The sequence below is a fragment of the Cherax quadricarinatus genome, chromosome 91 (genome assembly GCF_038502225.1).
Source record: "Cherax quadricarinatus isolate ZL_2023a chromosome 91, ASM3850222v1, whole genome shotgun sequence".
Taxonomy (NCBI): Eukaryota; Metazoa; Arthropoda; class Malacostraca; order Decapoda; family Parastacidae; genus Cherax; species Cherax quadricarinatus.
In genome coordinates this window covers 4705658-4718286 of record NC_091382.1, presented here as the reverse complement: position 1 = coordinate 4718286, position 12629 = coordinate 4705658, and the positions used below count along the sequence as shown (strand labels likewise).

The following is a 12629-nucleotide window of genomic DNA, read 5'->3' as shown; positions in this document are numbered from 1 at the left end:
CTGTTGCAGAAATGTATTTGCTTTTTGCAACAATAATGCTTATGCCTCATGTCTATAAGCATAATATAAAAGCATACTGGTCCACAGATCGGCTAATTTCTACCCCGGTCTTCAGTGAAATCATCCCAGTGAACAGGTTTATCTTACTGTTACGTATGTTGCACTTCTCTGACAAAACCAGGCCTGACAGAAGTGACAGATTATACAAGATTAGAAATGTTTTTATGTATCTCAAACAAAAGTTCAGCATGTACTTTTATCCATTCAAGAATCTTGTAAGTGACGAGTTTTTGATTTTGTTCAAAGGTAGGCTGTCATTCAAGCAGTATATACCGAGCAAGAGGAAATGCTTTGGTATAAAACTGTTTGTACTATGTGACTGTGACAGTGGCCTGGTATTGGGTATTGTTGTATGCACGGGAAGTAAAACATTGAAAGATACCAAGATGTTATTGGGTATCTCAGGTGACGTAGTGAGAAGCATGATGGCACCTTATCTTGGTAAGGGGTATACCGATAACTGGTACACAAGCCTTTTACTCAGTGATTTCTTGTGAGTGAACAAGACAGATGTGTGTGGAACAGTGCGTTCTAATCGTAAACATATGCCCAGGCTCAACGCAGGTGCTCGTGGTGATGACATGCAGGTGTTTACTGCCAATGACATCATGGCATTACGGTAGCATGACAAACGAGATGTCACATTGTTGACAACCATTCACCGTAACGAAATGCAAGACAGTGGCAAAGTTGATCGAGTGACTAATGAACGTATTCAAAAACCAGTGACAGTGTTTGATTATACACAAAACATGTGCTTGGTTGACAAATGTGACATGCAGATTGGCTTTGTTGATTGTGTTCGCAAAAGTTACAAGTGGTACATGAAACTTCTCTTTCATCTCATGAACATTTCAATGCTCAATGCATATAATATGTACCAAATGAAGACTGGCAACAGACCACCGTATGGTGAATTTTGTTTGTCTATTGTCAGACAACTCATAATTAAGTACCAGGTAACAACACCTGCTATATAACAAGGTCCTCGAACTCCTCAGGATATACCCAAGCGTTTGAGGAGGGAAGGTGATCATTTCATAATACAGCTTCCTGTAACTAAGAAGAAATTTGCTCAGAAGAGATGCATCATCTGTGCACAAACAAAACGACGGCAACAAAGATGCAAAGACACTTGGTTTATGTGAGAGGAATGTAAGGTACCTCTGTGCATGGTGCCATGTTTCAAGGAGTTCCACAAGCTCCAGCAGTTCTAAAACCATGTCCAGTGATTGTAAATATGTTAATATATGATAAAACATTAGTATTATACAAGATTTGTGCATGTTTATTGTAATAAACAAAAGTGGTAAACAATAATATGATAATAACTTTAGTGCAGTTATTGTGTTCAATACAGTGAGCTTATATATATACATTATATACAGTATTGGTCTCTCAGGCCCTAAATGTTAGTAGGAAAAGAAAAAAATTAGAGAAGAAAAGAAAAAACCACAAAAAACATTAAATAAAGTAATGCGCGTATGTGGAAATCATCGATGTTGCCGCCACCACGTCATTTTGGGTCAACTTCTCGGCACTGTATCTCAGTAAGTACTGATCAGAATTTTTTTTTTGTTTGTCTTATTACCTTCACAAAAATATACTCTAATTCTGTAAGAATTTTTTTTTTTTTTGTTTTTTTTCAAAATTTCTTGGACACTGGAGTACCACTTCAGATTTTGGCCTTGGACCCTGAAGGGGTTAAAAAAGAAACATATTATAGATAAAACTGATCAAGATATACACCATAAGGGCTTACCTGGTTTGTTCTTTAGTTCTACAACAGCTTGCACTGAGCGATTATTGTAAAAAATGTTAAGAGTGCGGACCATTTTTGTACGCTTAAGATCAGCTATGCGAAGTGTCAGGCGACTGATCATATGACTTCCAACCAGTTTAACCAGCTGAGTTGTTGTTGTGAAGCGAGAATCAACCTACAAGATAAATAAAAACTAGGTATAGTGTACAGTAATTAAATAAAATACAAGGACAGAGAAAAGACCAAGACATGGAAAAATAACAGAAAACTTATACAGAAACCAATGTTTGTCAAGACAGCAACGTAAAGGATAAAATTTAGCAATGATTCTACATACTGTACCTTTACTGTGGATAATTTAACACTGGTGAATGGAACTTCTGGGTTGTTGCAGACAAGGCATGGCTCAGACTCTAAGTAGTAGCCATCAAACTCTACCAGAGAAGCCAAGGAGTTGTATAAATTGGCATTAGGGTGGTTGGCCAAGAGCTGAGATTGCGTTCGAAGAACTGTCACAGCTCGATTGATATATTCTATCACCTGCCAATACAAGTTTTATCAAAATATTAGTACAGTAGCTTCTAATAACTATGAAGGTCTCTCCTTTTTTTTAACAAATTTATATTAAAACATTAAGCCCACTAACTTTTAAATAAAACTGAATTAAGCTTTCTTAAAAGGCTACTCGAATTTAAAATAAAATTTGTATAAAAAATTCTATATTTTTAATAAAGACTTGACTCGTCCATTTGCAAAACTAAACTTAAAGATAAATAAAAACTAGATTTTACAAAATTATTTAGTTGTAGTAATGGAGTTCACAAGACAGACCACTGACTGCTCTTATAATTTTCTTTGTAGTACATGAGAGCTTTTCCACTATGGTAATGACTCAAAGGAAACTCGTTCACCATCACTCATTTAGTAGCCGTTTTACTTGAAATATGAAGACAAGACATTTCATATGAACTTCCCAACTGCAACACACACCCCTAGTCTAGTGCTGTCACTGTAATTCCTATCTCGAGCATTCAAATCCTGAAAACCACTGTCCCTGAATACCTTCACTAATGTTAAGTAGTTTACACTTGGCAACATAAATCGTCTTTCTTGACAATCTGATCTAAAATGCTCATTCTCTCCCTCTAACCTTTCCTGCTCTATCTTTCTCATTCTCCAAACCATGTCAACAACCCCTCTCACAAAAAATAGGGCACAGATGTATAAGAAAAAACATACCTTTTTCTCACAGTGTTGAGTTTTGAGAGAGAAGTATCCCAACAGATCTACGAACTGGGCTGCTTTTCGACCATAAGCAGGAAGATGAGGCCATAGTGACCACATGAGGGTGAGAAGGGTGTCTTGGTCTCTTGGAGGAGAGTGTTTATACAAGGCAAGAACAAGCGAATGGGCCTGCCACCTTACACCCGTCGAGTTAGATTCCAATAAGAAAGTACGTACAAACTGACTTATACGGTTGCGGTCCAAATACCTTAATGAAAAAAGAAATAAAGCTCTTGTGTATAAACATTTAAATCATGGTTGACAAATTATTTATGCTTTATGGTAATTATTATTAATAGTATTTAAATATTTTCCTGGATATGACAATTACTGTACATATTATCAAATTTTATTCAAAATGTGCAAACTTCTTCCCAGGATACTACTGATAAAATTGCATTAAAATGTGAAAAATGAACATTCTGTAGCCCAAACCCAATGTAATTACAACTATTAAAGCTTGAACCCTAAACTTAAGATTTTTTTTAACACATTGGCCATCTCCCACCAAGGCAGGGTGACCCAAGAAAGAAAAAGCACTTTTACCATCATTCACACAATCACTGTCTTTGCAGAGATGCACAGATATGACAATTCAGATGGCACTCCTAACTGCAAATATCCCAAACCCCTCCTTTAAAGTGTAGGTATTGTGCTTCCTACCTCCAGGGCTCCAGTGCGGCTAACCGGTTTCCCTGAATCCCTTCACAAATTATTACCCTGCTCACACTCCAACAGCTCATCAGGTCCCAAAAACCATTCATCTCCACTCCACTCATTTTCCACTTTCAAATTCCTTTTCACACAGCCTTCAAAACTATTCTACAAATATTTACAGATTCTGTTCACATCTTCCAGCAATAACTATCAGCTAGCAAACATTTTAACAGCACACAAATGTGAATTCAATATGTTCAAACTTTTTTCAAACACATTTCTTACACAATTACTCACCTATTGATCTGTGCTACTAATGCAGCACAGTGAGCTTCTTCACCTCTAGTTTCTCCCTCACTGTCTTCACTGGATGCTCTCTTGGTACTGCTTCCAGAGCTCTAAAATACCAATTATAAATCAATCACATAAAAATTTATTAGATTTTTTTTTTTTCAACAAGTCGGCCATCTCCCACCAAGGCAGGGTGACCCAAAAAGAAAGAAAATCCCCCCCCAAAAAATACTTTCATCTTCATTCAACACTTTCATCTCACTCTCACATAATCACTGTTAATTTAATAGGTTGGTAGACAGCAACCACCCAGGGAGGTACTACCGTCCTGCCAAGTGAGTGTAAAACGAAAGCCTTTAATTGTTTTACATGATGGTAGGATTGCTGGTGTCTTTTTTCTGTCTCATAAACATGCAAGGTTTCAGGTACGTCCTGCTACTTCTACTTACATTTAGGTCACACTAAAGATACATGTACACGTTTATTTATACACACTCATCTGAGTTTTCTTTGATTTTATCTTAAAAGTTTTTGTTCTAATTACTTTTCCTTTTATATCCATGGGGAAGTGGAACAGAATTCTTCCTCCGTAAGCCATGCGTGTTGTAAGAGGCGACTAAAATGCTGGGAGCAAGGGGCTAGTAACCCCTTCACCTGTATATATTACTAAATGTAAAAGGAGAAACTTATTTCTTCTTTTGGGCCACCCTGCCTCGGTGAGATACGGCCCGTGTGTTGAAAGAAAGAAAGTGTGTTTATTAAATATAAACTCAATGACTCCATCTCTAGCCCTCAATGAATAAGTCTCCACTCCTCTTCACAAAGGAGGGAGGTCCAGGAAATTGTGACCCTGGTGTGGACTGTGAGATGCAAGGGATTTAAAGATGCACATTAAAACATGGCGAAAAAAAAAGATGCCGAAGATCTGATGGAGCTCAATTATCAGAAAAGAGGAGGTAAATAAAACAGACTGGATAGAACCTGGCAATGCAGTTAACACTGCAACAGTTACATAATAAAGTCTATGTTATTAGTAAATTTGCAGATTTTTTCACTGAAAAGGATCCTTATGCATACAGAAACATTACTTCAAAGCAGGGTCTGGAACAGCTGATGATGCCTAATTGTCAGCTCTATAAGGTATAGCAGGGAACAACAGACCAGACAGGTTATAAAATATTTGAACACTCCAGTACAACTATGAACTACTGATAACTCTGCACCCACTGAAGCACTACCATCCACCTGAACCCAGCAGGGCAATATTAACCCCCTCCACATACCTCTGTGTATAAGCAACAACAACAACTAGAACCTAAGTTGAAAATAAACTGTAGTAATTTTAATACAGTAGAATATTAAAAAGTATTTGGCAAATTTACAGGACTTTAACCCCATTTTTTACATGTTCTTTACTTAACATTACACTAGTTTTCATACTGATCAGATTTTGAGAAACATCTCCTGTATACATGTATTATGAGAGGGTTTACTGTATATGCTCCTTTTGCATAATAAATGCTTTGTATATATAATAGCTTTACTACCCCAATTTTTAAATGATTTTGCAAAATATTTGTTGTGTGAAAGATTTATTACTCCTAGTGTTCAAAATAGCCCATATGAGCAAAGCATCATTTTCCACTGACACTTCTAGCCCATGTGAATGACACTTAAAATGCGCAACAGGTCTCTTTTTTTTTTTTTAATACGTCGGCCATTTCCCACTGAGGCAGGGTGACCCCCAAAAAAAAGAAAGAAAGAAAAAAAAAAAAAGCTTTCACCATCATTCACACATTTTTTTTTTTTATTATCACACTGGCCGATTCCCACCAAGGCAGGGTGGCCCGAAAAAGAAAAACTTTCACCATCATTCACTCCATCACTGTCTTGCCAGAAGGGTGCTTTACACTACAGTTTTTAAACTGCAACATTAACACCCCTCCTTCAGAGTGCAGGCACTCTACTTCCCATCTCCAGGACTCAAGTCCGGCCTGCCGGTTTCCCTGAACCCCTTCATAAATGTTACTTTGCTCACACTCCAACAGCACGTCAAGTATTAAAAACCATTTGTCTCCATTCACTCCTATCAAACACGCTCACGCATGCCAGCTGGAAGTCCAAGCCCCTCGCACACAATAATCACACATAACCACTGTCTTTGCAGAGGTGGTCAGATATGACAGTTTAGATATCCCTCCAAACTGCCAATATCCAAAACCCCTCCTTTAAAGTGCAGGCACTGTACGTTCCACCTAATGGACTCATGTCCAGCTAACTGGTTTCCCTGAATCCCTTCACAAAATATTACCCTGCTCACACTCCAACAGCTCATCAGGTCCCAAAAAACCATTCATCTCCATTCACTCCTATCTAACATGATCACACATGCCTACTGTATATCCAAGCCCTTTGCACACAAAACCTTTAACCCCCCTCCCTCCATCCTTACCTAAGGCAAGTCCTACCCCTCCTCCCCTCCACTAAAGATTTATACACACTCCAAGTTATCCTATTTTGCCCCATCCTCTCTAAATGACCAACCACCTCAACATTCCCTCTTCAGCCCTCTAATACTTTTAATAACTCCACACCTCTTCTAAGTTTTCACACTACGAATTCTCTGCATAATACTTACACCACACATTGCCCTTAGACATGACATCACTGTCTCCAGCCTCCTCCTCACTGCAGCACTTACAACCCAAGCTTCACACCCATATAACAGTGTTGGTACCACTATACTCTTGTACAATTCCTCTTTTGCCTCCATGAATAAAGTTAGTCTCCACAGACACCTCAATGCACCACTCACCTTTTTTTCCTTCTTCAATTCTATGGTTAACCTTGTCCTTCATAAACCCATCTGCTGACAATTCAAGTGTGTATACACTTGGGTCTGAATCTGTAACTCAATTAAAAAAATTGCAAGAACAAACCTGTGAAAGGATCTGAACATCCCTCCACACATTCTATTATGGGATGCTTAAAGGTTAAAGCACATTCAAAAATATTTATATGAATTATTTTTAGTGAAAAACAAAGACACAATGTCGTCACTGGAACAATACACACACAACCTGCACACGGGAGAAAGAAGCTCATGACAACGTTTCAGTCCGACTTGGACCACTGACCAGCATGACTAGTCGATGGTCCAAGTTGGACTGATATGACATTATAAGCTTCATTCTCCTATATGCAGGCTATTTGTCCTTACCTTGGAGTTTTCCGAATTTTTGGAACTTGGACACAGTGCTGCTTGAAGAAGTTGAAGGACTGTTGGGGCAACACCTTCTTCTAGCAGGCAAGACACCTCCATCAAGAAGCCAAGTACACTCTCATCCTTCATGCAATATCTGTCATAACAAATTTATAAACACCATAACGTATATTTCTCAAATTTTAAGATAATCTAAAATAATTCAGAAGTGCTTAGATTGTTTTTTTATTTTTTGTACGAGTATCATGATGGTTACAGAAAGATGAAACAAATTCCTGACTATGTATGGAGATAGTCTCCTTACATAGTATTAAAAGCAGGTATGATAGGTCTAGAGGCTAGGAGGGGATGCCTATGGCAAGTGCCGAGTTAAGAGGCTGGGCCAGGAGCCGAGACTTGACACCTGTGAAAACAAATAGGCGAGTACAGTATACAATACTTAATATTACCCACTTCTGCCAGTTTGGAGTGCGAGATGAAGCAATGTCCACACACGACTTGAGATGCTCAATCAGCTGAATGAGGGAGTCGTATGGAAGACTGATGGGGGTGACAGAGGCTCCACCTGAGAAGCTAAATCCTCCTTGTGCACACAACACCTTCACATCCTGTAACAACAATAAAGTCATCTTACTTACCAAATAAAAAGGTAAGCAATAAATAAAAGTTCTGAAATAGGAAGTCACATTTATCTAGTAAATGAACCTAAAGACTTAACCTTTGATATACCTTAGATGAGTACTGAGTTTTTTTACTCCCTAATGTGCAAACATTTAATCTTTAAGTACACTATAATCAGTAAAAATTATAGGTTTATAAATTACACTACAAAATTTACACAGGGTATTATATACTAAACAAAAGAAAGGTGAAAAGGAGAAAACAATAAGGGACAATTGCATAGAACATGCTGGAAAGCCATGAAAATTAAATGACTGTGAACCACTTCAGGAAGAGTGCCAGCCTGGAGATTTGTTAGATTCAAAGAGACTAAACATAGATATAGGGAGGACAGATAAAAAAAAAGTGAACTACAGTAAGATGCAACTCAACATTCTATGCAAGTTTGTAAAACGAGCTAAATGTGAAAGGCAAAATACAAATTACCAAGGACAACATAAAGTCATATAATTGGGAGAGATCCTAAATATGAAGTACCTGAATATACACTAAATACAAAAGGACACACTCAAAAACAAGTTGAAATGGATTTTCTATAAATATTCAAAAGGAATAAGCCAAATAAAAAGCAATGTTCCAAGATGAAATATCACTGTATCAAAGGAGCCCGAGGTAGAATTAAACTATGGACTCTTGGAATTTACCATGTAAATTATGCATAATTCACAAGTTGAATAACCTATTAACTAATAAATTTATTTTAATGTGCCAGAATGACGACAAAAGTCTTTGATCAGAAATCTGACTACTACTTGCTAAAAGTGCCCAATCATAGAATGTGACAGCTATGTACTTCAGCAAGCCCCTGACAGCAACAGTCTGGTTAACTAAGCAGTCAAAAATCAAGTCTGGCATTAGTCAGACCCTTGGGTTACAACTTTACCCCGATCTAACATCCAACAGGTTGCATGTTAGATTGGGGTACAGGCAGTTTTTTTTTTTAATCAAACATGCTATTGGAGTATGAGGAATGTAATATTTATAATTTATGAAGCGACTCAGGGAAACTGGTTAGATGAACTGGAGTTCTGGACATGGGAAGTACAGTGTTTACAATCTGAAGGAAGAGTGAAGAGCTACAGTTCAGTGGGCCATCTGAAATGTGATGTCAGTGAATTTCTGGTAAGACAGGAATTGAATGATTGAAGGTAAATGCTTTTCACTATTTTGGGGGGTTAATGTTCCTTCGTGGGAGATGGCTAAAAATGTTATGTAATAGCAATAAGAGAAGACAAAAAGTCAGAAACACTAACCTTTATGTGGTAATCAAGGGCATGCATGTCTCGCATTTGGCGGTACTTGTCCTTGTGGCCACATATAAATAGCAGCAGTTTTCTAACTTGACGTCTCACAACTGGAGTTTGTTGTGTCATCATGTACTCACAGAGGTAGTGGGACCAGGCTGGCTCAAACTGACCTCCTTCTCCAAGCTTCTTCATCTGATAAAGCAAAAGCAAACACATGCTTAAAAATATACTTTGAAGGTGCCTAAAGAACTATTTCAACTAATTCTCTCAGGGCATAAACAATTTTACTCAATGGGCATAAATGAAGACTAAACTACAGTACACACAAGGTACTGTTCAGCAGAAAAGAATAATCGCCACTACAGCCAAAATACAAGGTAGTAAACACATTGATTCCTTGAAGTTTCATGTATTTGTGGAATGAGTAGATACTATCTTCTGCATTTGCAAGTTCAGCTCAGAGCCTCAAAGTATGGTTACGTGGGCTTGATAGCTCTGCAGTGGCCTCCCACCTTGTTTTTCTCCATTATTTGGATTTGGCATTTTATTTCTGCTGCGTAACACCTCATATATAGTACGTCATTTTAACTGTAGCACAAATCTTTATTTCTGAGGTACAAACTTCACTGCATGAGCATTATCTAACACATCACTACCACCAACACTTAATAAAATATTGGTGCTGTTGAAGACAATGTTTTCAACATGATCTTTGCCATTTTTTTATTAATTTTTAGTGGTTGTAGAAAGCAACCATTAAATTTGTCTTGATGAAATATTATACAATTAAATAACTGGCAATAAGAACACAGTAATGTGTAAACATTTGATTATTTAAGCTTAGTACGTTATAATACTAGTGTTTATTACTACCTGCTAATGGCTAATTAATAATGTAAGAATAATTACGAACTTAAAAAATTAAATTAACTCAAGTTACCTGATAGGGCAGTCTGAGAACCATTTCAGTTAGCAAGTGAGGGAAAGCTGCAAACACATCATGGGCATGACCCTTCACATACTGTCGCAAGAAGAATGGTGACATATCTGGTGGCAAGGTTAGTGGACGTGGTTTCAATAAGCCTGCACCAATCACAGTACCACTTTGCTCCTTAGAAGAAGCCCTCCAGTATTCTAGCAGGGCTTTCAGTATGACTAAGCAATGGTCCATGGCTCCTGAACGTACAAGGCAGCTGGCTGTCGCCTGAGGTATCACACTGGAGCTGTCACTACTTGATCGAGCACCAGACTTGCTTCGTGACATCATTACACCTAAAATAATAAAAAAAATGGTTTGTGGTAGGTAACTATTTAATACACGGACTATTTCTGACAAAGGCAGGTGACCTAAAGAAGAGCATATTCTCTAGCTGTTTTTCCAGAAGTACACAAAGACCACAGTTCCGATGATCCACCAAGGTGCAACATCCCCAGCCATCCTTCAGTACCAGGCACTGTACTTCCCTGCACTGCAACTCTCAACAAGGTCACATTACTGTACAATGTCAAGTCTCAAAAACCACTTTTCTCTACTCTCTTCATTTAACATTAAACCCCCTCCCCCCACATACAATACACAAAAACACCCACACCCCCACTCACTCACACCACAGAATGCTAAAGCCCCTACAACTCAAAAACTCCTTAAACCCTCCCTCCAAACCTTCGTGAGATGTCACCCACACCATATTCAACAGACACTCTGGCCAGTGTGTTCAGAAAATCAGATATAATTAGGTGCTGAATATAAAAACCAAAAGAATGTTTAAATAAACTTACTCAAAAGTCTCATTACAACCAACTGGACTTCCTTGCTGGGTGTACGCTCTGAAACTGTCGCCACATCAATGCTACTCATGTTTAGTTGTGTTACTAGAGCAGACAAGACGGCATCCAAGCTGGCCCGGTCTCGACTTTCATTGCCATCAAGGTCAGATGTCAGCATCAGTAGGACCTTTGTAAAAATATAGTAATAAATCAAGGGAGGATTTTAACGAGCTTTCAGAATACAAATGCCTCCATCTTAATACACAGATACTTGTTGAGCAGTATCAACAAATCCCAAAGGAGATAAATATTATAATAAATTCATAGGGAAGCATTAAGCCTACAAGAGCCATACAATACTTGGAAAATACAAAGTTAATCAAGTTTGATTCTCAATGCAACCTTTAATAACACTGAAATAAATCACAAAAAAAAAGGGCACATATACATGACTTTTACTAACTTGGAAGAATGGTATTGTTGTGACCCCTCCAACCGAGGATAGTGAAGGAACACGCTGTACGAGAGAATCTAGAAGAGCCAAGCGAAGTGTGTGTAGCCCAACACCACCTTCAGGGAGTTCCTCCTCAACCAGTTCACCCTATACAGAAAAGATGCATTGTATTATACATTAGTTATATCCATAGATGTAAATTAAAATGCAACATTATTTTACTTCATTATCTCCAAATATACAGCTCACCTGTAAAGTCGCAGGTAAAGCTGCTGCTCCTTCACGAAGACCAGCCGATCCTGTTTCATGTCCAGTGTCACCATATGCTGAGCTGCGGCCAGACACATTGTGCTCGCCTCCCAGACTCTCGACCACCGAGCCTCCAGACTCGCTTCCTGCACTTCCAGCCTATAAAAGTTTAATATTTAATAGTACACCTAAGAAAATGGGACTAAAAAATTTTACATCTGTAACATGCAGCATTCAGATCTTTACAGAAGACATGTGCAACATACTACAAATTACATTCACCCATATTCATGGTGTTACAATCATGTAAAGTTAATTTCAAAACTTGGAATCTACAGTCAGTCAGAAATCACATACACCACCATCCTCCCTATTAGTCCATTAATTAGAGGGTTCACAGTATTTTAAGTTAAAAAAAATTTCCCTCAGTCCACTTTGTTGTGATTTATAACCTAACAGGCTTTCCATATTTTATATCCACTTTTCCTATTTCCTTTTTTACTTCCTATCCATATGTCTTTCCATTTTCACTTACTCCCAGTCAAAAAGGCAAAATAATGCCAAAATGCTATCATATACCTATTATTTTAATGTCAATTATAATAATATGTTGCTTACATGCTCTGCAGGTGAAGCCCTCAAATTGGAGCCATCAGTAGCAGCTGTTGAGCCCTCACCATCATCATCATCAGAACCATTTGCAGAAGCAGTTGTGTCAGAGTAATGACCATTCTCTTGTCCATCACCACCTTCCACATCAACACCTTCAGCTTCATCACTAGCATCCTGCGAGTTTTACCACAATGAGAGAGCTATTCCAAATACAGAATAATCAAAATATAAAAACAGTAATAATTAAGCTACCTATTAAACACTTCCAACTAAGGAAGGCAAATATTTATATAGGATATACAGTATCTGCAAGTTCTTAAGAATTATGTACTTAAGTCTATA

The 12629-nt window shown here is 37.9% G+C and overlaps 1 protein-coding gene across 10 annotated transcripts in view; it reads right to left on the bottom strand.

Annotated features, from left to right (window-relative positions):
• Positions 1-12629, bottom strand: part of poe (E3 ubiquitin-protein ligase-like protein poe) — a 166094-nt gene that overhangs the window by 44920 nt on the left and 108545 nt on the right. For all 10 annotated transcript variants that reach the window (XM_053800041.2, XM_053800042.2, XM_053800043.2 and 7 more), the window contains exons 49-60: positions 12294-12461; positions 11676-11834; positions 11436-11573; positions 10985-11159; positions 10146-10477; positions 9212-9397; positions 7731-7885; positions 7275-7413; positions 4061-4161; positions 3062-3314; positions 2165-2362; positions 1823-1997 (exon numbers count right to left, since the gene is read on the bottom strand). In XM_053800041.2, coding sequence (XP_053656016.2) covers positions 1823-1997; positions 2165-2362; positions 3062-3314; positions 4061-4161; positions 7275-7413; positions 7731-7885; positions 9212-9397; positions 10146-10477; positions 10985-11159; positions 11436-11573; positions 11676-11834; positions 12294-12461 — 2179 coding nt within the window. The remainder of the gene's footprint in view (positions 1-1822; positions 1998-2164; positions 2363-3061; positions 3315-4060; positions 4162-7274; positions 7414-7730; positions 7886-9211; positions 9398-10145; positions 10478-10984; positions 11160-11435; positions 11574-11675; positions 11835-12293; positions 12462-12629) is intronic.